This window comes from Dendrobates tinctorius, unplaced genomic scaffold (genome assembly GCF_039654945.1).
Source record: "Dendrobates tinctorius isolate UK_male_01 unplaced genomic scaffold, ASM3965494v1 ptg000138l, whole genome shotgun sequence".
Taxonomy (NCBI): Eukaryota; Metazoa; Chordata; class Amphibia; order Anura; family Dendrobatidae; genus Dendrobates; species Dendrobates tinctorius.
In genome coordinates, this window is record NW_027361806.1 from 21,045,171 (window position 1) to 21,068,113 (window position 22,943).

At 45.3% G+C, this 22,943-nt stretch overlaps 1 protein-coding gene across 3 annotated transcripts in view; it reads left to right on the top strand.

Moving 5' to 3' along the window:
- TNNI3K (TNNI3 interacting kinase) overlaps positions 1-22,943 on the top strand; it is a 217,588-nt gene that overhangs the window by 42,791 nt on the left and 151,854 nt on the right. For all 3 annotated transcript variants that reach the window (XM_073544789.1, XM_073544790.1, XM_073544791.1), the window contains exon 3: positions 897-1,005. In XM_073544789.1, coding sequence (XP_073400890.1) covers positions 897-1,005 — 109 coding nt within the window. The remainder of the gene's footprint in view (positions 1-896; positions 1,006-22,943) is intronic.

Genomic DNA, 22,943 nt, shown 5'->3' on the forward strand with positions numbered 1-22,943 from the left:
GGAGGGCGGAGAGTGAGGGGCAGGAGCGCAGAAAGGGTCAGGAGGGTGGAGAGTGTAAGGGTCAGGAGGGTGGAGAGTGTAAGGGTCAGGAGGGTGGAGAGTGAGGGGCAGGAGGGCAGACAGAGGGGCAGGAGGGCGGAGAGTAACGGGCAAGAGCTCGGAAAGAGAGGGGCAGGAGGGCGGAGAGAGAGGCAGGAGCGCAGAAAGGGGCAGGAGGGCAGAGAGAGAGGGGCAGGAGCGCGGAGAGTAACTGGCAAGAGCGCGGAAAGAGAGGGGCAGGAGGGCGGAGAGTGAGGGGCAGGAGGGCGGAGAGTGAGGGGCAGGAGGGCGGAGAGTGAGGGGCAGGAGGGCGGAGAGAGAGGGGCAGGAGGGCGGAGAGAGAGGGGCAGGAGGGCGGAGAGAGAGGGGCAGGAGGGCGGAAAGTGAGGGGCAGGAGGGCGGAGAGAGAGGGGCAGGAGCGCAGGGAATAATGGGCAGCACGGGGACTATTGAGGCCTGACAGAAACGTAATGGATTTTTCATTAACGTGGAAATGTGTCAATCTGAAAACTTTTGTCGGCTTCTGTGTAGAGTCCAGCGCCATGAATGATTCCCAGGATCGTCCTGCCAATAAATGCTGTCGGGAGACAGCACGTGGTGTCACATGAGCTACCGTAGACGCTGTAATATAAAGACGTCCGGACTCCATATTGTACAGAAAATATATTCAAACTAATGGACAGGAAAAGGGGAACTATTGAAAATCCGGTTCCTAATCCCCCATTTTTCGTGGTGACCAGGCCACATTAGCTTCACCTCACTTATTCACAGACGCTGTGAACCTGTAGAAGGTAACACAGCTGCATCCAGATATAACGAGGGGCTTATTAACCACTATAATGTCCGGCTTATTATAGATGAGTGGAAGAAAAAAGTGAGCGAGTCGTATCAGGTGATTGTGGAGCGGCTGGAGGACGACCTTCACATTAAGGAGCTGGAGCAGACCGAGCTACAGATGGTTTTCAGGTAAAGTCCTTCTGTGAAATCTCCTCTATCAAATGTAGCAGAGTTTGTTTTCGCACAGCCCCTCACCATGAGGTATCAGCTTTACATGGGACTGCCAGCAACCTTATTCTTTATAGACAGTGGCACTAACATATTCCACAGTGTTGTACACAGCTTGCGGTTATTAATATCAGTTCTCGCCTACCAATGTCTCCTCTCACGCCCACTAGGGTCAACCTGGGTTTTGTGAAACTGTGCTCATCCCACGGGGAGATGATTTCATCCTCTAGTAGTAATGGTGCTCCTCATTCAGTGACTGCTAGCAGCGATGCTGACTGTCAGTATTTAACATGTAAGGTATAGAGAGCGGAAATGTGACCACAGCGAGAATGGACAATTGACTTTCACAAATGTCCCAACTATTCCAAATTATTGTCGACCGTGGAAAAAGGAAATGTCAGACTCCCTGAAAAGCAGTAAATATGTCCTGTGCCCAAATATTGTCACCTCTCTGTGTATCTGCACTTCCCCTGCTCCTCCGCGATTATACAGAGATGGTATTCTGTCCACGATGCTGCCCAGAGCGGAGGGACAGGGTATGTAACGGAGCGTCAGCTCCAAAGTCAGTGTCAAGGATACACAGCCGGGGTGATCAGCCAAGCCCCATCACTGTTACCACTTGGTTAGAGGAACGCACTCCACCGCCTCCAATCCTCAGGATAACTACATAGTAGTCTGACGAGTGATGGCCGCCACCGCTGCTGCTTCCACTGATAGATCCTTTATTGAGCAAATTGCAGTAACTTCAGTAAGAGTATGGTACCTACTCCTTTGATAATATATATACCAGTACAGTCACTGTCAACTCCGCAATAACCAAAGAAACTATGAGCTGCCACCACCAATCATTTATACAGGCCGACTGGGCACCTGTTACAGGTAATATAGGACGTTAGGGTTGCGGTTTACAGAGAAAGAGGAACAGAGATATTACATTTTATAATTAGTCCAAAAAGATAGGCAGTGTTCATAAAAATACAGTTGTGCTCAAAATTTTACATACCCCAGCAGAATTTTTTTTTTTTTTTTTCAGAGAATATGAATGATAACACCAAAACTTTTTCTCCACTCATGGTCAGTGGTTGGGTGAAGCCATTTATTGTCAAACTACTGTGTTTTCTCTTTTTAAATCATAATGACAACCCAAAATATCCAAATGACCTGATCAAAAGTTCACATACCCTGGGGATTTTGGCCTGATAACATGCACAGAAGTTGACACAAATGGGTTTGAATGGCTACTAAAGGTAATATACTCACCTGTGACCTGTTTGCTTGTAATCAGTGTGTGTGTATAAAAGCTGAGTAAGTTTCTGGGATCCAGACAGACTCTTGCATCTTTCATCCAGCCACTGACGTTTCTGGGTTGTGAGTCATGAGAAAAGCGAAGAATTATCAATGGATCTACAGGAAAAGGTAGTTGAACTGTATAAAACAGGAAAGGGATACAAAAAGATGTCCAAGGAATTGATAATGCCAGTCAGCAGTGTTCAAACTGTGATTAACAAATGGAAAATCAGGGGCTCTGTAAAAACAAAGCCACGGTCAGGTAGCCCAACAAAGATGTCGTCTACAACTGCCATCAAAATTGTTTGAGATGCAAAGAAACACCCACAAATAACATCAGTTGAAATACTGGACTCTCTGAAAACTAGCGATGTGACTGTTTCAAGATGCACAATAAGGAGGCACTTGAAGAAAAATGGGCTGCATGGTAGATTCGCTAGAAGAAAGCCATTACTGCGCAAATGGCACAAAGTTTCTTGCCTACAATACACAAAACAGCACAGAGACAAGCCTCAAAACTTCTGGAGCAAGGTAATTTGGAGCGATGAGACCAAAATTGAACGTTACATTTGGAGAGAGGTCAACAAGGCCAATGATGAAAGGAGCACCATTCCTACTGTAAAGCATGGAGGTGGATCGCTGATGTTTTGTGGATGTGTGAGCTACAAAGGCAGAGGAAACTTGGTCAAAGTTGAAGGACAGTTGAATGCAGCACGTTATCAGCAAATATTGGAGGCAGTCTTCTGTCCGGAAGCTGCGCATGGGACGTACTTGGATGTTCCAACATGATAACGATCCAAAACACAAGACCAAGTCGACCTGTCATTGGCTACAGTAGAACAAAGTGAAGGTTCTAGAGTGGCCATTTCAGTCTCCTGACCTCAATATCATTGAGCCACTCTGGGGAGATCTCAATCATGCAGTTCATGCTAGACAGCCCAGGAATTTACAGGAACTGTAGACTTTTGCCAAGAAGAGTGGGCAGCTACCATCTGAGAAAATAAAGAACCTCATCCACAACTACCACAAAAGACTTCAAGCTGTCATTGATGGTAGAGGGGGCAATACACGGTATTAAGAAATGGGGTATGTGAACTTTTGATCAGGGTCATTTGGATGTTTCGGGTTGTCATTATGATATAAAAAGAGAAAACGCAGTAGATTGACAATAAATGGTACCACCCAACCACTAACTGTATACAAAAGATTTTGCAAAGGGAACAAAACAATACATCATATACAATTACATAAAATAACAAAGAATAACAAAAGAAAGTCACTAAGCTTGTTCACAGAAGTGGCTCAAATTTAAAGAGCAAAGAACTCTAGTGAAAACGTGGATCAATCCTACACAGCAATGGCTTTTCGTTAGCACAAGTTACACTCACACACACACACACACACACACACACACCTCTCCTCTGGTGACTCGTAACAGGGCTGAATTACAGAGAACTATAGGATATGTCTTAGCCTTAAAACATTGAGATTCTCAGCTTTTTTGATACCTTTGCCCCTTAAGATCCCAGGCGAAAGACGTCACCGTCATGTTTCCTATCTGTTCATAGATAAACGACAATATCTATGCCATGTCTCCTAGCTGGCAGATCTACATTTGGCGTTACGCCAGCCATCGCCCAGCGACGTGAAACCATGCTTTGCATTCACCATTTTATCACGTTTCCGAAAATATGACTTTTCTATCTATTATATCAACGCAGTTCATAAAAACCTCACATTATCATTTCTATGAAGTAGACAAAGGGATTTTACACTTTCTCTTTAGCTCTTATTTCTACCAGTTGTAAATCTGCCCTTCTCCACATTCCTATGCTTTCAAACTGATTTGCCTGACATCTGCTAGCCATTAGGATTTTCCTTATTTAACTATTTCCAAAGGAGGGTGTCAGCTGCATAAGGGGTCAGGTGAAGGTAACTTGCTAGATTGCAAGCTCTTTTTTCCCTTCTCTGAAGATGTCTGTAAACATTTTAGTTTTTATCTCTATGACAGTCAATATTGGGGTAGCCAAGAAGAAAAGAGGGGATGTTTCCAGCTCCAATTAAAATGGTTCTTTTATGGAAAAACTAAGATTAAAATATGCTTTCCATGGAGAGAAGGTCATACGTATAATGGACATAATGCAATGTGTTTCAGACGCACTCTGGCGATCTTTGTCAAAGGACTCCGGAGAGCGTCAAACACATGTTGCATTATGTCCATCATCCCATGATCCCATGACCTTCTCTCCCATGGAAAGTATATTTTAATCTTAGTTTTTCTCTAGTCACCTTCCACGACAGCCATATCGGAGGATGTCTCCCCGCCCTAATGGGGGACAGGAAATGCTCAAGAGGTTAAATAACCCTCCCCTTCCTGCTACCTCCAGTGTTTTTCCTGTCTCCTATGGGGCATAAAGAGGTCCTGATAGTGCTGCCGTGGCCGGCGACCGGAGGCACTACAACATCAGATACCTGTAACGCCGGGCAGTCAACGGTCGGGGGCTCTGCTCTCCTCCGTAGGAAGGCTGCTCCCGTCTCCTCTTTGGTGGTACTCGGGACCCTTGCCCGCCCCTCCTGTGCCCCCTCAGCGGGGTAAAACGGGGCGGTGCTGTGCGGCCGGGGTCCTCCTGGAGCTCCCCGGCGTCCTCCTTCCCATGCGGCATGCGATCCGGGCGTGCACGTGCACACCGGAGGTGGCGTCGATAACCGGCATCGAACTTCTGGTTTGCCTTCCAAACGCACGCGCGGTTGCAGTTACCGGACTGCGGGCGCGGTCTGGGGCCCCAGCCACCGGCCCTTCTGGGCTGAGCGTGGCTGCTCTCGTCAGGCAGCCGCTAAGCAGCTTGAGGCGGGCCAGGACCAGAATGGAGCACCGCCAAGTGTGCAGGGGCAGCCGCTGAGCAGCTGGGGAATTCAGCTGTGGGGAGGGGTGATTGAAATGACTGCCACCCATGGACCGAGGGGAGGAGGAGCACACAACACGCTGGATGGACCTCGGTTATTCTAATCCTGGTCTGGGTGCGTCCAGGTAAGGCCATTATCTGTACAGTGACTGTTGCAGACTGACCATGGACGGCGACAAACCCTTACTGCCTGCTACTGCGGAGCACAGCGTCGCCCTCCTACTGTAATTAGTGGGGTTGGTCCCCTCTTTTCTGTCCAGAGTAGCCTGAGGTGGCTTAGTATGCCTTCTCTCTCTCTTGTAGGGAGACAAGGCCTCTGACCCTAAAAAGAATAAACCAGGTGTAGTTCCAGGCTTCCCTCTTCATATAGGAGAAGCTTTGTCAGCCCTGCACGGACGATGTATTACGTACAGAGCAGCCCTCCCTACTGGACAGTATAAAAACTCTCATCGGACAAGAAGTCCAATCTTCTATGACGACAATTCCCAGCCACAGCCCCCTCCTGCTAGGAGGAAATCTGCACCTGTGGAATCTGATTGACTCGGGCGAATTTGATACCTCTAACTCAGAGGATGCTTGGGAAAATGAGGGTTCCACTTCCACCCTCAGATCTGGGAATACTATTTCTCTTCCGAAGGTGCCTCCGGCCATTCTAGGCTGAGCGTGAGTACTTTCGTCACGGCCGCTAAGCAGCTTGAGGCTGGGACGGGACGGGAATGAGAGACCAGATTAGTTTGTAAGGGAGGAGGAAGTGGAATTCTCTATATAAGATGAGATGTTTGGAGGGGCTGGAGCCTAAAGCCCCAAAGGGGTTTCCCATTCACGGCTGGTAATGCGCCCCTCCCGAGAGACTTAGTGTCACCTCAGAATTGAGGAATCTGTTTTTCCCTTGGACGGAGATGGCTCCTTATGGGAAGTCCCTAAAGTAGACGTGCAGGAGAGCTGCTCTTCCATTTAAGGGAAACTGGGTTGCCCCCGTGCTTCACCCAGGGCTGTGGGGTACTTGGCACCGGGCCGGTGTCAGGGGGATGATGCGTGTCACAGCAGCGGTGACCCGGTCCGTGGCCCTGGGCGCCCAATATCAGTGGCGGTGATGTTTGTAGTGTAATTTATATGGAAAGTTCGTGACGCCACCAGTGGTGTTTGGCAAGTAAGATGGTAAGCCAACGCTGCTTGCAGATCCACTGGGACTGATGGTGTGATGCAGCAAAGGTGGTATAGCTCCCAACAGGTAGAGCTGTAGTCCCAGGGCAGTGTATAGGTGCGATGGATGAGTAGAGGCACCGAACGGTGTAGATGTTAATACCCCAATGTGGCGGTGCTGATGCGGGAATGAATGGAGGACACCAGAGCTTGCAGTTTCAAAGCTTTACTCACAGTTCGTAGTGCACACAGGTGCCTGCTTCGGTACCGTGTCCTCCGGGGCAGAGGCCCAGCCAACCTCCAGACAAGATAGGACTCTCCCCGCCAGCACCCCGCCAACATGTGCCTTCCTGAACGACTCCTTTATTGCGCCTTTTAGCATGAAGAGCTCCAGCACCGTGGTTATCTGAAGTTCCTCCTGTCAGATGTTCCAAACAACTCTCACTTGTAGGACAGACAGCTGTAGCCTGCTTCGGGGACTCCCTTGTCCTGAATCCCGGCTCTCTATCAGTTTGCTGTAGTGTCCCAAGTGTTTGATGGGAGTAGTGCATTTACAGCCAACTACTCCACCGGTGTCTGCTGCAGAACCATAAGTGTCCGTATAACCTCGGGGACCGGGCCCCGGCCGTGCGCTGAGAACCTATAGGCAGGGTTCCTATCCAACCCACTTCTCCTCTCTGTTCTCTCTCTCCTTCGTTCCGTGCTTGTCTTTCTCTCTCTTATGGAAATGCAGGTTACAGTTCCACGTCTCTCCTTCTCTTTCCTTTCCCGTGCCAGCTGGCTCAGGTCACTGAGGCAGCTGCAGCACTCCTTCCTCCATCCCTTCTTCCAGGGACCCTCACTCCTGTCTGAGTGGCTTCCTTCCCGACTGACCTTCTGTCAGACTGTCCCCCTAAGGGACTGACCTGTAATTCTCTCTTTCCCCTTCTTTTTATACTAACTCCACCCACCTCCCAGCACATCTCGTGTTACGAAGCAGGATCCCACGAAAGGTGCTCTGCTACACCCTGAGCCTAAGCTACAATGTGGTCCTGCTGAACTATCCTGTGTGTGGGATGCAGGTGTTGGAGCGTGGCAAGGAGTTCCCACCTTACCTGGATGGTGGGGCACTACACCTTAGGAGAAGGTGCAGTACCTCTGTGGCGACTGAGCCTCAGGGGCGCCACACACCTCTCAAAGGCAAGCTTGCTCAGGAAATCCTGGGACGCCTCCACAACCTGCTTAAGGCCAATATAGCCTCTACATGTGTAGCCGGGTCCCTGTCTGCTGGTGGCGTACGCCGGAGGATCACCTCACTCAGGGGACCTCCAGGGAAGAAACCCTTGACTCTCTTTCCCTATTACAAAAGCGACAGGGTTCCTAGCAGATGCTTCCGCTATGTCCGTCCGGGTAGCAGCAAAATCTGTGGTGCCAACCGGCCCTTCTAGGTTAGTCAGGTGGCAGCTGCTAAGCAGCTTGAGCCTGGGTCGGGACCCGAATGGGAGAGCAGCCTGCAATCGCAGGTCACGGGTCATGCATTTACCTCTCCAACTCTGTGGCTGAAAGCTTGGGGAGGAGACTTTGTCAAACGTCTATACGTTTCCCTTTCAGGGAAATTATTATGTGGCCCAGCTCTGGATGATATCCTAGAGAAAGCCACTGATAAAAAGAAGTCTCTTTCGGAACCTAGGAAACGATTTTTTCATCTCCCTCCCTGTGACCAGTCCTCCCAGAATTCATGCTTCTCCGGTCGGGGGCCGACCCTTGAATTTCATAGCTTGTTACAATCCATAACCTCAAACCAATGGGTTATTCGCACCTTTCACGATGGACTGAGATTGAGGTTCGAGAGTCCTCCACCTCAATGCCTAAGAGTGACGTCCTTGCAGGCGTACCTCCAAAAATCCGTCAGGTGTCAATTGCTAAGCAGCTTGAAGTAGGTCCGGGACCAGAATGGGAGACCAGCGGGCAAATCGACAGGAGATAGGCAGAGGCCACTACTCTCGCCTCTTCGTAATTGTAAAACCCTCAGGAAAGCAGGGTTATAATAAACTTAAAACCCTTGAACCAAGTGGTAAAGTACAGATGATTCAGGATGGAGTCAGTAAAGTCGGCAATCCCCCTCATAGGACAAATTGGGTGTTGGCCACAATAGACCTGAGGGACGCTTACTATCATGTCCCAATTCATCCAGACCACAGGGAATTCCTCAGATTTGCGGTTTTCCAGGGTCCCTGGGTCAACCACTACCAGTTTAATGTCCTGCTGTTTGGGGTGTCATCAGCCCCTCGAGTGTTTACCAAGATAACGGCAGAGGCAATGATCTTCATTTGCCAGCAGGGGATTTGCTTTGTCCCATACCTAGACGACCTTCTAATAACGGCTCCATCCATGTCTCGCCTGAACCAGGACGTAGGAAAGTCCCTGGAGATTTTACAGTCCTTGAGTTGGATCCCCAACCTGGAGAAATCAGACCACCTTCCTTCGTCAGGGAGAAGTTCTTAGGGATACTCCTGGACTCAGGAAGGCGAACATCTTTCTTACCCAGGGAATGACAACTCGACCTTGTTCAGAGGTCCTCCAGGTTTGGAGACCAGAGAGCACCAACCCTGAGACTCAATGTCCATCCTAGGTTCGCTTACAGCGTGCGTCCAAACTGTTTCCTGGGCTCAAGCCCATACTCGGTTCCTTCGGTCCTATGTACTCCGGTGTTCGAAGAAGTATCGGAATACTCTGACCAAGAGAACCCCTCTTCCTGGTCATGTGAAGGCATCTCTCCTATGGTGGCTGGACTACCAGAACCTCCAGTGGGGCGTCAGCTGGGATCAGCTCTACCTGAAAATTGTCACCACAGACGCCAGTCAGAGAGTCTGGGGTGCTATAGTGGAGAAATCACACTTCCAGGGGGTATGGCCCCCAGACATCAGAGCCAGCTCCTCAAATGTGAGAGAACTGAAAACTGTGGAGGAAGCATTGAAAGCAGCATCAACCCTTGTCCAGATCATCATGTACGTGTCTGCCCAGACAATGCGACTACAGTGTCCTAGATCCGACACCAAGGAGGCACGAAATTCTTCAACCAAAAAATTGGTAGCTGCAAGAAATTTTTCTTGGGCAGAGAAACGTCTGTTGTCCATATCAGCAGGCGAACTTCCTCAGCAGGAAGGACGTTTATTCCGGGGAATGGAGCCTAGACCAAACAGTATTTTTGCCTCTGGTGTCAAGGTGGGGAAATCCTGTTGTGGACCCTTTTTGCCAGCGGTCAAAACGTGAAGGTGGAAACTTTTTTCCCTTAGTCCCACTGACGGAGCGTGGGGAGTAGATGCCTTCTCCCATCCGTGGCAGTTCAATCTGGCTTACACCTTCCCTCCGATTCCCACGGTAGCGAGAACACTGCAGAAGATACGGACAGAACAAGTTGCTACAATCCTAGTGGCTCCCTTGTGGCCAGGGAAATGCTGGTACGGAGCCCTACGGAATATGGCTCAGAAAGGCCCAATACTTCTGCCCCTAGAGGGCCAGTCTCCTTTACTAAGACCCTCTACTGCACCCAGACCCGATCAGAATGAACCTTGCGGCCTGGCTACTGGAGCCGGAATTCTAATGGCTTTAGGCCTTTCCGAGGAGGTGATCCAAACTCTACAGGGCCACCGGCCATTCTAGGCTGAGCATGACTAACGCCATTTGCGGGAAGGTTTGGAAGATGTTCTCATCTTGATGAGTGCCCTGGACCCCTTCCATCCTAATATCACACAGATCTTAGAATTTCTTCAAGACGGCTTAGTTCTAGGGCTCACTCCTAGTACACTAAAGGTACAGGTGTCAGCTCTTAGTTCATTTTACAATGAAGATCTGGCAAGCCATCGATGGATCAAGTGATTCATAACCTCAGCAACTAGAATCCGTCCCAGACTCTGTAGTCAGTTTCTCCTTGGGACTTGAACCTAGTTCTCAAAGGCTTGACCAGGGAACCATTTGAGCCACTGTCTTCCACGGCTCTGGAAAACTTAACACTGAAAACTGTGTTTTTGGTAGCAATTACTACTGCAAGGCGCATAGGAGAATTACAGGCCCTTTCAATACAGGAGCCATACTTGACCATCACGGAAGATAGCATCTTCCTAAGGTTAAATCCCTCCTTTATGCCTAAGGTAGTCTCAAACTTTCATAGGTTCCAGGACATTGTATTACCTTCCTTCTGTACAAACCCCTCCAACACGAAAGAAGAAGCCTTTCACACCCTCGACGTCTGTAGAGTAGTTCTCTTCTACCTCCAGCAGACGGAGAGTTGGAGGATGGACCAGATTTTATTTATTCAAATTTCCGGTCGGAATAAAGGCAAAAAGGCGGCAAAAATTACAATCACGAATTGGATCAGGCAAGCTATCAGCCTCACCTACTCGTCACAGAACGTTCCTCCTCCTACATCTCTGAAAGCCCACTCTACTCGTCAGTATCAACATCATGGGCAGGAAGAGGGGACGCATATTCTGAGCAGATATGCAGAGCCGCCACCTGGTCGTCTGTACATACATTCACCAGACACTATACACTAACTTTCAACAGGGATTTAACGTTTGGCAGATATGTTCTGCAGAATGTTGTCCCTCCCTAAGAAATTAGTTGTTGGCATTTCTCCGATATGGCTGTCGTGGAAGGTGACTAGAGAAAATAGAATTAGTCTTACCGGTAATTCGGTTTCTAGGAACCTTCCACCACAGCACTAATTTCCCTCCCTATCTCATACTCTTATTGGATGATTCCTTCACCTTGGTGGTAACTACACATGCTAGTATGTCCAGAAAAAACACTGGAGGTAGCAGGAAGGGGAGGGTTATTTAACCTCTTGTGCATTTCCTGTCCCTCATTAGGGCGGGGAGACATCCTCCGATATGGCTGTCGTGGAATAATAATAATAATAATTTTTTTTATTTATATAGCGCCAACATATTCCGCAGCACTTTACAATTAAGCGGGGACATGTACAGACAATAAATTCAATACAAGTTAAGACAATTCAAACAGTGACATTAGGAGTGAGGTCCCTGCTCGCAAGCTTACAATCTACAAGGAAATGGGGGGACACAGTAGGTGAGAAATGCTTGTTAATTCAGGTCTGGCAATTATGATAGGGATTTTCATATAAAGCTGCATGATCCGGTCATCAGCCCGTGTGTTTAAGTGCAATAGACAAGTATCAAGTGCAGATATCATGTGCATGAAGGGTGTGGAGACAGATGAATAGTAGGGTGCAGATTCAGAATAATATTTGGAAGGAGGGAACAGGGCAAAGTTAGCTTGCTGAGTAGTTGATGTGGTAGGCTTGTTTGAAGAGATGGGTTTTCAAAGCGCGCTTGAATAGGTCAGGGCTAGGTATCAGTCTGATCGTCTGGGGAAGTGCATTCCAGAGAGCTGGAGCAGCACGAGAGAAGTCTTGGAGACGGAGGTGCGAGGTTCGGATTACGGGGGATGTTAGTCTTAGGTCATTTGTAGAACGGAGGGCACGTGTAGGGCGATAGACAGAGATGAGAGAGGAGATATAAGGCGGTGCAGAACAGTGGAGAGCTTTGTGGGTGAGAGAGATGAGTTTATACTGGATCCTGTAGCGAATAGGTAGCCAGTGTAATGACTGGCACAAGATGGAGGCATCGGTGAAGCGGCTGGACAGAAATATGACCCTGGCTGCCGCATTCAAGATGGATTGGAGAGGAGAAAGTTTGGTAAGAGGGAGACCGATCAGAAGAGAGTTGCAGTAGTCCAGACGAGAATGAATAAGAGCGACAGTAAGAGTCTTAGCAGTTTCAAAGGTGAAAAAAGGTCGGATTCTGGAGATGTTTTTAAGATGCAGGTGACAAGAGCGACTGAGTGATCGGATGTACGGAGTAAAGGAAAGTTCAGTGTCGAATATGACCCCAAGACAGCGGGCATGGAAGGTTCCTAGAAACCGATTTACCGGTAAGACTAAGGCTGTGTGCCCACAATGCGATTTTTAAGCGTTTTTTCCGCGATTTTTGGCGCGAAAACGCTGCGAAAACATTTAAAAAACTCGTACAGAACGCACCCCATGCATTCCTATGGCATTACGCACATGCTGTGCTAATGCTGCGCTTTTTTCTGCAGCAGAATCGCATCGCGGAAAAAAACGCAGCATGCTCATTCTTTTTGCGGAATCACAAAGAATTGCCGTGATTCCGCACCCATAGGAATGCATGAGAATCGCTTACTTCCCGCATGTGGCTATGCCCACCATGCGCAAAGTTAAGTGTCTCATGTGTGGATGGTACCCACGGTGTGGAGGACAGAAGACTGTCCTCCAGGCCCTGGGTACCATACCCTTGTAAAAAAAGAATAAAAAATCGGGGTATATTTACCTTCCGACGTCACGCGCAGCCTTCCCGGGCCTCAGCGTTCCCAGTAATGCCTTGCAGCAAGGTCCTGTGATGACGTAGTCTCGCGTTACTCTAGCGGTCTCGCGAGATCACTATAGCAACGCGAGACTACGTCATCACAGGTTTCGCAAGGCATCGCTGGGAACGGGAGCGTCGCTGAGGCTGTGCGGGACGTCGGAAGGTAAATATACCCCGATTTTTTTATTTTTTTATCATTTTTAACATTTTATCTTTTACTATTGATGCTGCATAGGCCGCCTCAATAGTAAAAACCTGGTCACCTGGTGACAACCTGTCAATCACTTTCCAAGCGATGCTTCAAATCGCAAAAAAGATTTGTAGTTCCAGCTGCGTTAAAAACACTTCGACTTGCTTTATTCATTTTCAATAAAAGACTGCCAAATGCCAAAATATCTCTCCAGGAATGCTACTAATACACATGGGACCGGCTTTACGCGTTTCGATCTGTGCGATCTTTGTCAAATCGCTTGGAAAGTGCTTGAATTTCACACGTGAAAATCGCTGCAAAAACGCGCAAAAAAAAACGTGCGGTTTCTGGGAAGGAGTCCGCTTTTGAGTGTCCGGTTTAAAACGCTACGTGGGCACATAGCCTTATTCTGTTTTTTTTTTTTTTTTCATTAAAAGAACCATTTTAACTAGGGCTGGAAACATCCCCAATTTTCTTCTCTCTTGCCTCACATCTGGTCAGGACAAAACTTCTCCTGCACTTTGAGTCACTACAGGTGAGCGGACTTCCTTCTATGCACTTTATCAGTATTGGGGTAGGTCTGGGTTCTGTATGCAGAGTGGACAGCTCAGGGGTGTATATACAGAGAGCACCAGCAGAATAGTGAGTGCCGCTCTGGAGTATAATACAAGATGTAACTCAGGATCAGTAATGTAATGTATGTACACAGTGACTGCACCAGCAGAATAGTGAGTGCAGCTCTGGAGTATAATACAGGATGTAACTCAGGATCAGTAAGTGACTGCACCAGCAGAATAGTGAGTGCTGCTCTGGAGTATAATACAGGATGTAACTCAGGATCAGTAATGTAATGTATGTACACAGTGACTGCACCAGCAGAATAGTGAGTGCAGCTCTGGAGTATAATACAGGATGTAACTCAGGATCAGTAATGTAATGTATGTACATAGTGACTGCACCAGCAGAATAGTGAGTGCTGCTCTGGAGTATAATACAGGATGTAACTCAGGATCAGTAATGTACACAGTGACTGCACCAGCAGAATAGAGAGTGCAGCTCTGGGGTATAATACAGGATGTAACTCAGGATCAGTAATGTAATGTATGTACACAAAGACTGCACCAGCAGAATAGTGAGTGCAGCTCTGGAGTATAATACAGGATATAACTCAGGATCAGTAATGTAATGTAGTCAGTAGATAAACAGTCGCACTCAAGTGTGGATTAATCTAGCAAAAAATCTAGATTTTTTGCTAGATTAATCCACACTTGAGTGTGACTGTTTATCTACTGACTACTGTTTGTGGACCCTCCACGTACAGTCAGCACCTATCTCCTCCACAGCAAGAGTGCGCGTCTTTCTTCTTTTGCCCAGTAATGTAATGTACACAGTGACTGCACCAGCAGAAGAGAGAGTGCAGCTCTGGGGTATAATACAGGATGTAATTCAGGATCAGTAATGTAATGTATGTACACAGTGACTGCACCAGCAGAATAGTGAGTGCAGCTCTGGAGTATAATACAGGATGTAACTCAGGATCAGTAATGTAATGTATGTACACAGTGACTGCACCAGCAGAATAGTGAGTGCAGCTCTGGAGTATAATACAGGATGTAACTCAGGATCAGTAAGTGACTGCACCAGCAGAATAGTGAGTGCTGCTCTGGAGTATAATACAGGATGTAACTCAGGATCAGTAATGTAATGTATGTACACAGTGACTGCACCAGCAGAATAGTGAGTGCAGCTCTGGAGTATAATACAGGATGTAACTCAGGATCAGTAATGTAATGTATGTACATAGTGACTGCACCAGCAGAATAGTGAGTGCTGCTCTGGAGTATAATACAGGATGTAACTCAGGATCAGTAATGTACACAGTGACTGCACCAGCAGAATAGAGAGTGCAGCTCTGGGGTATAATACAGGATGTAACTCAGGATCAGTAATGTAATGTATGTACACAAAGACTGCACCAGCAGAATAGTGAGTGCAGCTCTGGAGTATAATACAGGATATAACTCAGGATCAGTAATGTAATGTAGTCAGTAGATAAACAGTCGCACTCAAGTGTGGATTAATCTAGCAAAAAATCTAGATTTTTTGCTAGATTAATCCACACTTGAGTGCGACTGTTTATCTACTGACTACTGTTTGTGGACCCTCCACGTACAGTCAGCACCTATCTCCTCCACAGCAAGAGTGCGCGTCTTTCTTCTTTTGCCCAGTAATGTAATGTACACAGTGACTGCACCAGCAGAAGAGAGAGTGCAGCTCTGGGGTATAATACAGGATGTAATTCAGGATCAGTAATGTAATGTATGTACACAGTGACTGCACCAGCAGAATAGTGAGTGCAGCTCTGGAGTATAATACAGGATGTAACTCAGGATCAGTAATGTAATGTATGTACACAGTGACTGCACCAGCAGAATAGTGAGTGCAGCTCTGGAGTATAATACAGGATGTAACTCAGGATCAGTAATGTACACAGTGACTGCACCAGCAGCATAGAGAGTGCAGCTCTGGAGTATAATACAGGATGTAACTCAGGATCAGTAATGTAATGTATGTACACAAAGACTGCACCAGCAGAATAGTGAGTGCAGCTCTGGAGTATAATACAGGATGTAACTCAGGATCAGTAATGTAATGTATGTACACAGTGACTGTACCAGCAGAATAGTGAGTGCTGCTCTGGAGTATAATACAGGAGGCAACTCAGGATCAGTAATGTATGTACACAGTGACTGCACCAGCAGAATAGTGAGTGCAGCTCTGGGGTATAATACAGGAGGTAACTCAGGATCAGTAATGTATGTACACAGTGACTGCACCAGCAGAATAGTGAGTGCAGCTGTGGGGTATAATACAGGATGTAACTCAGGATCAGTAATGTAATGTATGTGCACAGTGACTGCACCAGCAGAATAGTGAGTGCAGCGCTGGAGTATTGTAATGTAAAATGTCTGTAAGATCTGTATGTTAAAGTAAAGTATGATATTTCTAGAACCTTCTAGAAATCTCCCATTGCTACACACTGAGGAGACGAGCCTGTCATGTAGCTGCAACCCCCCTCTTCCCTCACAACACACACACCGGTGTCTTCCTGTGTGCAGCTCTGTGAAACCTGAAACCGTCCATTTCCTCTCGCAGACCTCCCCCCTGCAAGGGAAGCATTGCTTTGTTCTGCAACCATGAAGCTTGAATACAGGTATAGGAAATATTAAAAGAACCCTAGCACGCACTTCGCTTGTGACAGAGATATGAAACTCATATTTCTGCAAAGGGCACGAAGCCAGCTTTCTAAACCCCTAAGTTTCACGATTCTCGGACTTCCAGAAATTGAGATAGGGATTGCTCCAAAATGGAGTGTCCTATCTAGTGCATTCTTGATGTTTTCTTGTTGGGTTCGTTACACTGGGAAACATGATACCCTTGGTGAGTTCATACGAGCTTCCCCCATTAAGATATGGTTATCATAACTTTTTAGTTAAATCATAACTTGGAGAGAGGGAGGTTGGACCTCTCCAGACCGCCCATTTCGTGAGGTCACAGACCCTAGGCTATAGGTATTCCCTACCATATTCCAGCCAGTTAAGCTGGAGTTCTGATGCTAAACAGACCTATCCCATGTCTTGGGATGTTTGGCTGCTGCCCATCCCCCGAGCCGCATGGTCTGCCTGATACCACCTAGGCACATGTAAGTGTTACTTTCTGCTTTTTAATCCATGTTGTTTTCATATTTGCAACTGTACATATTTAATGTCTCAATTTATTACAACTTTTGTATTTGTAATCACTGCTCGACTTTGGGGAATAAATCGTAAAATTATCAGTTTGATTCCATGCTCTAAGAAACGAACTATGCGCCTTTTTTAGATAATCGCTACTAATTTGGGGTTTGTCACGGACCCTCTTAATTAACTCTGTGATTAAGTAAAGCGTGGCTGGTGGCAGCGTGGTGTGCGCGGCTGGCGAGGCTAGCTGGCAGTACAGAAGGGTCTTATATTGCTGAATGAGTGGTTGAGGCCACAGCATTGATAATTCCCTTACTGCAGTAGTCTAATTGCCCGTGCACAACAAGCAGCCCGTCCGGCGACTAATTATCCTAGGTGCAGTTCCCTGACTGACCTGAGGGTAAGGAGGGCGCCGGAGACCTGCGAGTTCCTAAGTGGAACTGAGAAAGTGGGATGTCCATAAATCCCCGCAGTTCTTGGAAGGTTGTTAGGAGTGGTGGGGCATCCAAAATACCCCCCCTGCGGTAAATTGTTAGAGCAAGATTAGCTTGCTGTGTTTTTGTCACATGGTGCCAGTGGCGGGATAACTAAGATAAGCCCCCACTGTACCTGTGATAGCCGTGTGCCGGCAGTGCGTCGCCTCCCTCCATCCGCTGACCTACTGGTGCCAGTGGTGGGATCGTGACGTTTTGGTGGCACCGGCCGCGCCGTTCGTCACAATTTGGTGGCAACTGCATGCCTCCTGCTTGCTGTCATGACAAGTATAATACAGGATGTAACTCAGGATCAGTAATGTATGTACACAGTGACTGCACCAGCAGAATAGTGAGTGCAGCTCTGGGGTGTAATACAGGATGTAACTCAGGATCAGTAATGTAATGTATGTACACAGTGACTGCACCAGCAGAATAGTGAGTGCAGCTCTGGGGTAAAATACAGGATGTAACTCAGGATCAATAATGTAATGTATGAACACAGTGACTGCAGCAGCAGAATAGTGAGTGCAGCTCTGGGATATAATACAGGATGTAACTCAGGATCAGTAATGTAATGTATGTACACAGTGACTGCACCAGCAGAATAGTGAGTGCAGCTCTGGAATATAATACCCGATGTAACTCAGGATCAGTAATGTTTGTACACAGTGACTGCACCAGCAGAATAGTGAGTTCAGCTCTGGGGTATAATACTGGATGTAACTCAGGATCAGTAATGTAATGTGTGTACACAGTGACTGCACCAGCAGAATAGTGAGTGCAGCTCTGGAGTATAATACAGGATGTAACTCAGGATCAGTAATGTATGTACAGTGACTGCACCAGCAGAATAGCGAGTGCAGCTCTGGAGTATAATACAGAGTGTAACTCAGGATCAGTAATGTAATGTATGTACACAGTGACTGCACCAGCAGAATAGTGAGTGCAGCTCTGGGGTATACTACAGGAGGTAACTCAGGATCAGTAATGTAATGTAATGTGTGTACACAGTGACTGCACCAGCAGAATAGTGAGTGCAGCTCTGGGGTATACTACAGGAGGTAACTCAGGATCAGTAATGTAGTGTAATGTGTGTACACAGTGACTCCACCAGCAGAATAGTGAGTGCAGCTCTGGGGTATAATACAGGAGGTAACTCAGGATCAGTAATGTATGTATGTACACAGTGACTGCACCAGCAGAATAGTGAGTGCAGCTCTGGAGTATAATACAGGAGGTAACTCAGGATCAGTAATGTATGTATGTACACAGCGACTGCACTTTCATGTTTCTATTTGTGATCTGTATATGAACCTTTGCTCTCAGCTTTCAGTAATTATGTTTCTGGCAGAAATAAGGTGATTGTCTAAGAACACAAATAAACATAAGTCTAGAGATTTGGCAAATTGATTATTTATTGCTTGTATTTGTCTTTTCTGCACAGAATTTACAAGCGCGGGGCGATGTGCGAGGAGTGATTTGCGGAATGTCATGGTTAATTACACTGTAATTATGTCAGTGAGATATTATTTCCATTAGCGCTGATGCAGATTGTGGCTTAACATTATCTAAACAATCCTTCTTGGCAAGCAGATAAATATTGCAAAGAAATTTATTAAAAGTTCACCATGAATTCTCCGCACAATGTCTCGCAGATACTGCAACTTTTATTGTTCACAACTTGCATTATCTTTAATACAATAACATGAAGTAGCTTAAAGTCATGGAGACAGCGCCGTCCGTCTAGTTTTTCTAATTTACAGGGTTAATATCAAGAAACAGCGCCACTCCTGTCCAAAGGCCAGGTATGGCATTGCAACTAAAACTTGCCGCAATTCCAGAAACTGTGTGTGTACAGGGTAACAATAATTTTCTTAATTGAAAAAGCTGAAGTTTTCTAACCTCTAATGTATGTGGAACTACAATGTTCATCCTGAACCTCCTGTTTAACGCACATTCTGCAATTAGATGTAGATAGATCAAATACTCAGATGCAATAAATGATTAATTCATCAAATTTTGACTGCCTGGTTTTGGAGATGGCAGCTGCCGACTGATGCAGGGAGTGAGTGCCACATGTGGGACGGGAAGTGAATACACAGGTAAACATAGAATGCCTAATTTATACCTGCTAAATAAAAATAATAATACAGTTACACATTTTTCTCCAGGCAGTATTATAGTGGTTATATTCTTGTACATAGGAGCAGTATTATAGTAGTTATATTCTTGTACATAGGAGCAGTATTATAGTAGTTATATTCTTGTACATAGGGGCAGTATTATAGTAGTTATATTCTTGTACATAGGGGCAGTATTATAGTGGTTATATTCTTGTACATAGGAGCAGTATTATAGTAGTTATATTCTTGTACATAGGTGCTTTATTATAGTGGTTACAGTATATTCTTGTACATGGGGGCAGTATTATAGTAGTTATATTCTTGTACATAGGTTCAGTATTATAGTAGTTATATTCTTGTACATAGGGGCAGTATTATAGTGGTTACAGTATATTCTTGTACATGGGGGCAGTATTATAGTAGTTATATTCTTGTACATAGGAGCAGTATTATAGTAGTTATATTCTTGTACATAGGAGCACTATTATAGTAGTTATATTCTTGTACATAGGGAGCAGTATTATAGTGGTTATATTCTTGTACATGGGGCAGTATTATAGTAGTTATATTCCTGTACATAGGGGCAGTATTATAGTAGTTATATTCTTGTACATAGGGGCAGTATTATAGTAGTTATATTCTTGTACATAGGGGCAGTATTATAGTAGTTATATTCTTGTACATAGGGGCAGTATTATAGTAATTATATTCTTGTACATAGGGGCAGTATTATAGTAGTTATATTCTTGTACATAGGGGCAGTATTATAGTAGTTATATTCTTGTACATAGGGGCAGTATTATAGTAATTATATTCTTGTACATAGGGGTAGTATTATAGTAGTTGTATTCTTGTACATAGGGGCAGTATTATAGTAGTTATATTCTTCTACATAGGAGCAGTATTATAGTGGTTATATTCTTGTACATAGGAGCAGTATTATAGTAGTTATATTCTTGTACATAGGAGCAGTATTATTGTAGTTATATTCTTGTACATAGGAGCACTATTATAGTAGTTATATACTTGTACATAAGGAGCACTATTATAGTAGTTATATACTTGTACATAGGGAGCAGTATTATAGTGGTTATATTCTTGTACATAGGAGCAGTATTATAGTAGTTATATTCTTGTACATAGGGGGCAGTATTATAGTAGTTATATTCATGTACATAGGGGGCAGTATTATAGTAGTTATATTCTTGTACATAGGGGCAGTAATATAGTAGTTATATTCTTGTATATAGGGGCAGTATTATAGTAGTTATATTCTTGTACATAGGGGCAGTAATATAGTAGTTATATTCTTGTACATAGTGGCAGCATTATAGTAGTTATATTCTTGTACATAGGGGCAGTAATATAGTAGTTATATTCTTGTATATAGGGGCAGTATTATAGAAGTTATATTCTTGTACATAGGAGCAGTATTATCGTAGTTATAGTTGTAATGCAAAATGTCTATAAAGTATGATGCTTTCTGTAACCTTCTAGAATCCTTCATTCTATGAGAAAGTAGCCTGTCAGCTCTTGCAGCCCCCTCATTTTGCCCCCCCTAGCAACTGTGTGTGTGTGTGTACAGCTCTCTGCCTGCATCTGAAGCCTGATACTGGGCATTTCCTCTCGAAGCCTTCTCCTTCCCCCCCCCCTACACAGCTAAAGGGAAAAGATCTCTTTGTTCTGTCCACAAGGCTGGATGCCAGTATATGGGAAGTATTAAAACAAGTCATATTGCAAAAACCATACCCCTCAGAGATATAATAATCATATCACTGCGTAGGCAATGAAACCAGCTTACCACTTCTAATTTTCATGATCCTAATCCCTCCAGAAACTGAGATATGGATTGCTCTCAAATGGAGTGTCTTAATTATTGCATGCTTGATGTTGTTGGATTCTATCCGATAAATCACAAACAATGATGCCCTATGTGTGTTGGTACGGGCTTTTCTCGTTTAGATATAGTTATTCTAAGTTTTGTAGCCAAATCATAACTTAGAGAAAGGGGGATTGGACCTCACCAGACCGCCCATTTCGTGAAGTCACAGACCCTAGGCTATAAAGTATTCCTTACCAAATTCCAGTCATTTGGAGCTGCAGAGTCTGAGCTGATAAGAACCCCAGATGAGTGGGGACGTTTGGCTAAGCGGCGCATCCCCCAGCCACATGGTCTGCCTAATACCGCCTAAGCACATGTAAGTGTTACTCTGCCTTTTAATCCTTGTTGTTTTCATATATTTGTATTGTACATATTTTATGTCTCAACTTTATAGCAACTTTTATCTATGTAATTACTGGCCTTTTGGGAATAAATGATAAAATCTATTAGCTCTGTCTCCATGCTCTAAGAAACGAACTGTGCGCCTTTTTTAGATAATTGCTACTAATTTGGGGGTTTGCCACGGACCCTCTTAATTAACTCCCTGATTAAGTAAAGCGTGGCTGGTGGCAGCGTGGTGTGTGCAATTGGTTAGGCTGGTTGGCAGTCCGGAAGGGTCTTATATTGCCGGATGAGTGGTTGAGGCCACAGCATTGATAATTCCCTTACTGCAGTAGTCTTATTGGTCGTGCACAACAAGCAGCCCGTCCGGCGACTAATTATCCTAGGTGCAGTTCCCTGACTGACCTGAGGGTAAGGGGGGCGCCGGAGAGCTGCGAGTTCCAAAGTGGAACTGAGAAAGTGGGATATCCTTAAATCCCCGCAGTTCTTGGAAGGTTGTTAGCAGTGGTGGGGCATCCAAAATACCCCCCTGCGGTAAATTGTTAGAGCAAGATTAGCTTGCTGTGTGTTGGTCACACGGTGTCAGCGGTGGGATAACTAAGATAAGCCCCCACTGTGCCTGTGATAGCCGTGTGCTGGCAGTGCGTTGCGTCCCTCCGCCCGCTGACAAACCCGTGTCAGTGGTGGGATCGTGGCGTATTGGTGGCACCGGCCGTGCTGTTCATCACAATAGTCTTGCACATAGTGGCAGTATTATAGTAGTTATATTTTTGTACATAGGAGCAGTATTATAGCAGTTATATTCTTGTACATATAGGCAGTATTATAGTAGTTATATTCTTGTACATAGGGGCAGTATTATAGTAGTTATATTCTTGTACATAGGGGCAGTATTATAGTAGTTATATTCTTGTACATAGGGGCAGTATTATAGTAGTTATATTCTTGTACATAGGAGCGGTATTATAGTAGTTATATTCTTGTACATAGGGGCAGTATTATAGTAGTTATATTCTTGTACATAGGGGCAGTATTATAGTAGTTATATTCTTGTACATAGGGGCAGTATTATAGTAGTTATATTCTTGTACATAGGGGCAGTATTATAGTAGTTATATTCTTGTACATAGGGGCAGTATTATAGTAGTTATATTCTTGTACATAGGAGCAGTATTATAGTAGTTATATTCTTGTACATATAGGCAGTATTATAGTAGTTATATTCTTGTACATAGGGGCAGTATTATAGTAGTTATATTCTTGTACATAGGGGCAGTATTATAGTTGTTATATTCTTGTACATAGGAGCAGTATTATAGTAGTTATATTCTTGTACATATAGGCAGTATTATAGTAGTTATATTCTTGCACATATAGGCAGTATTATAGTAGTTATATTCTTGTACATAGGGGCAGTATTATAGTAG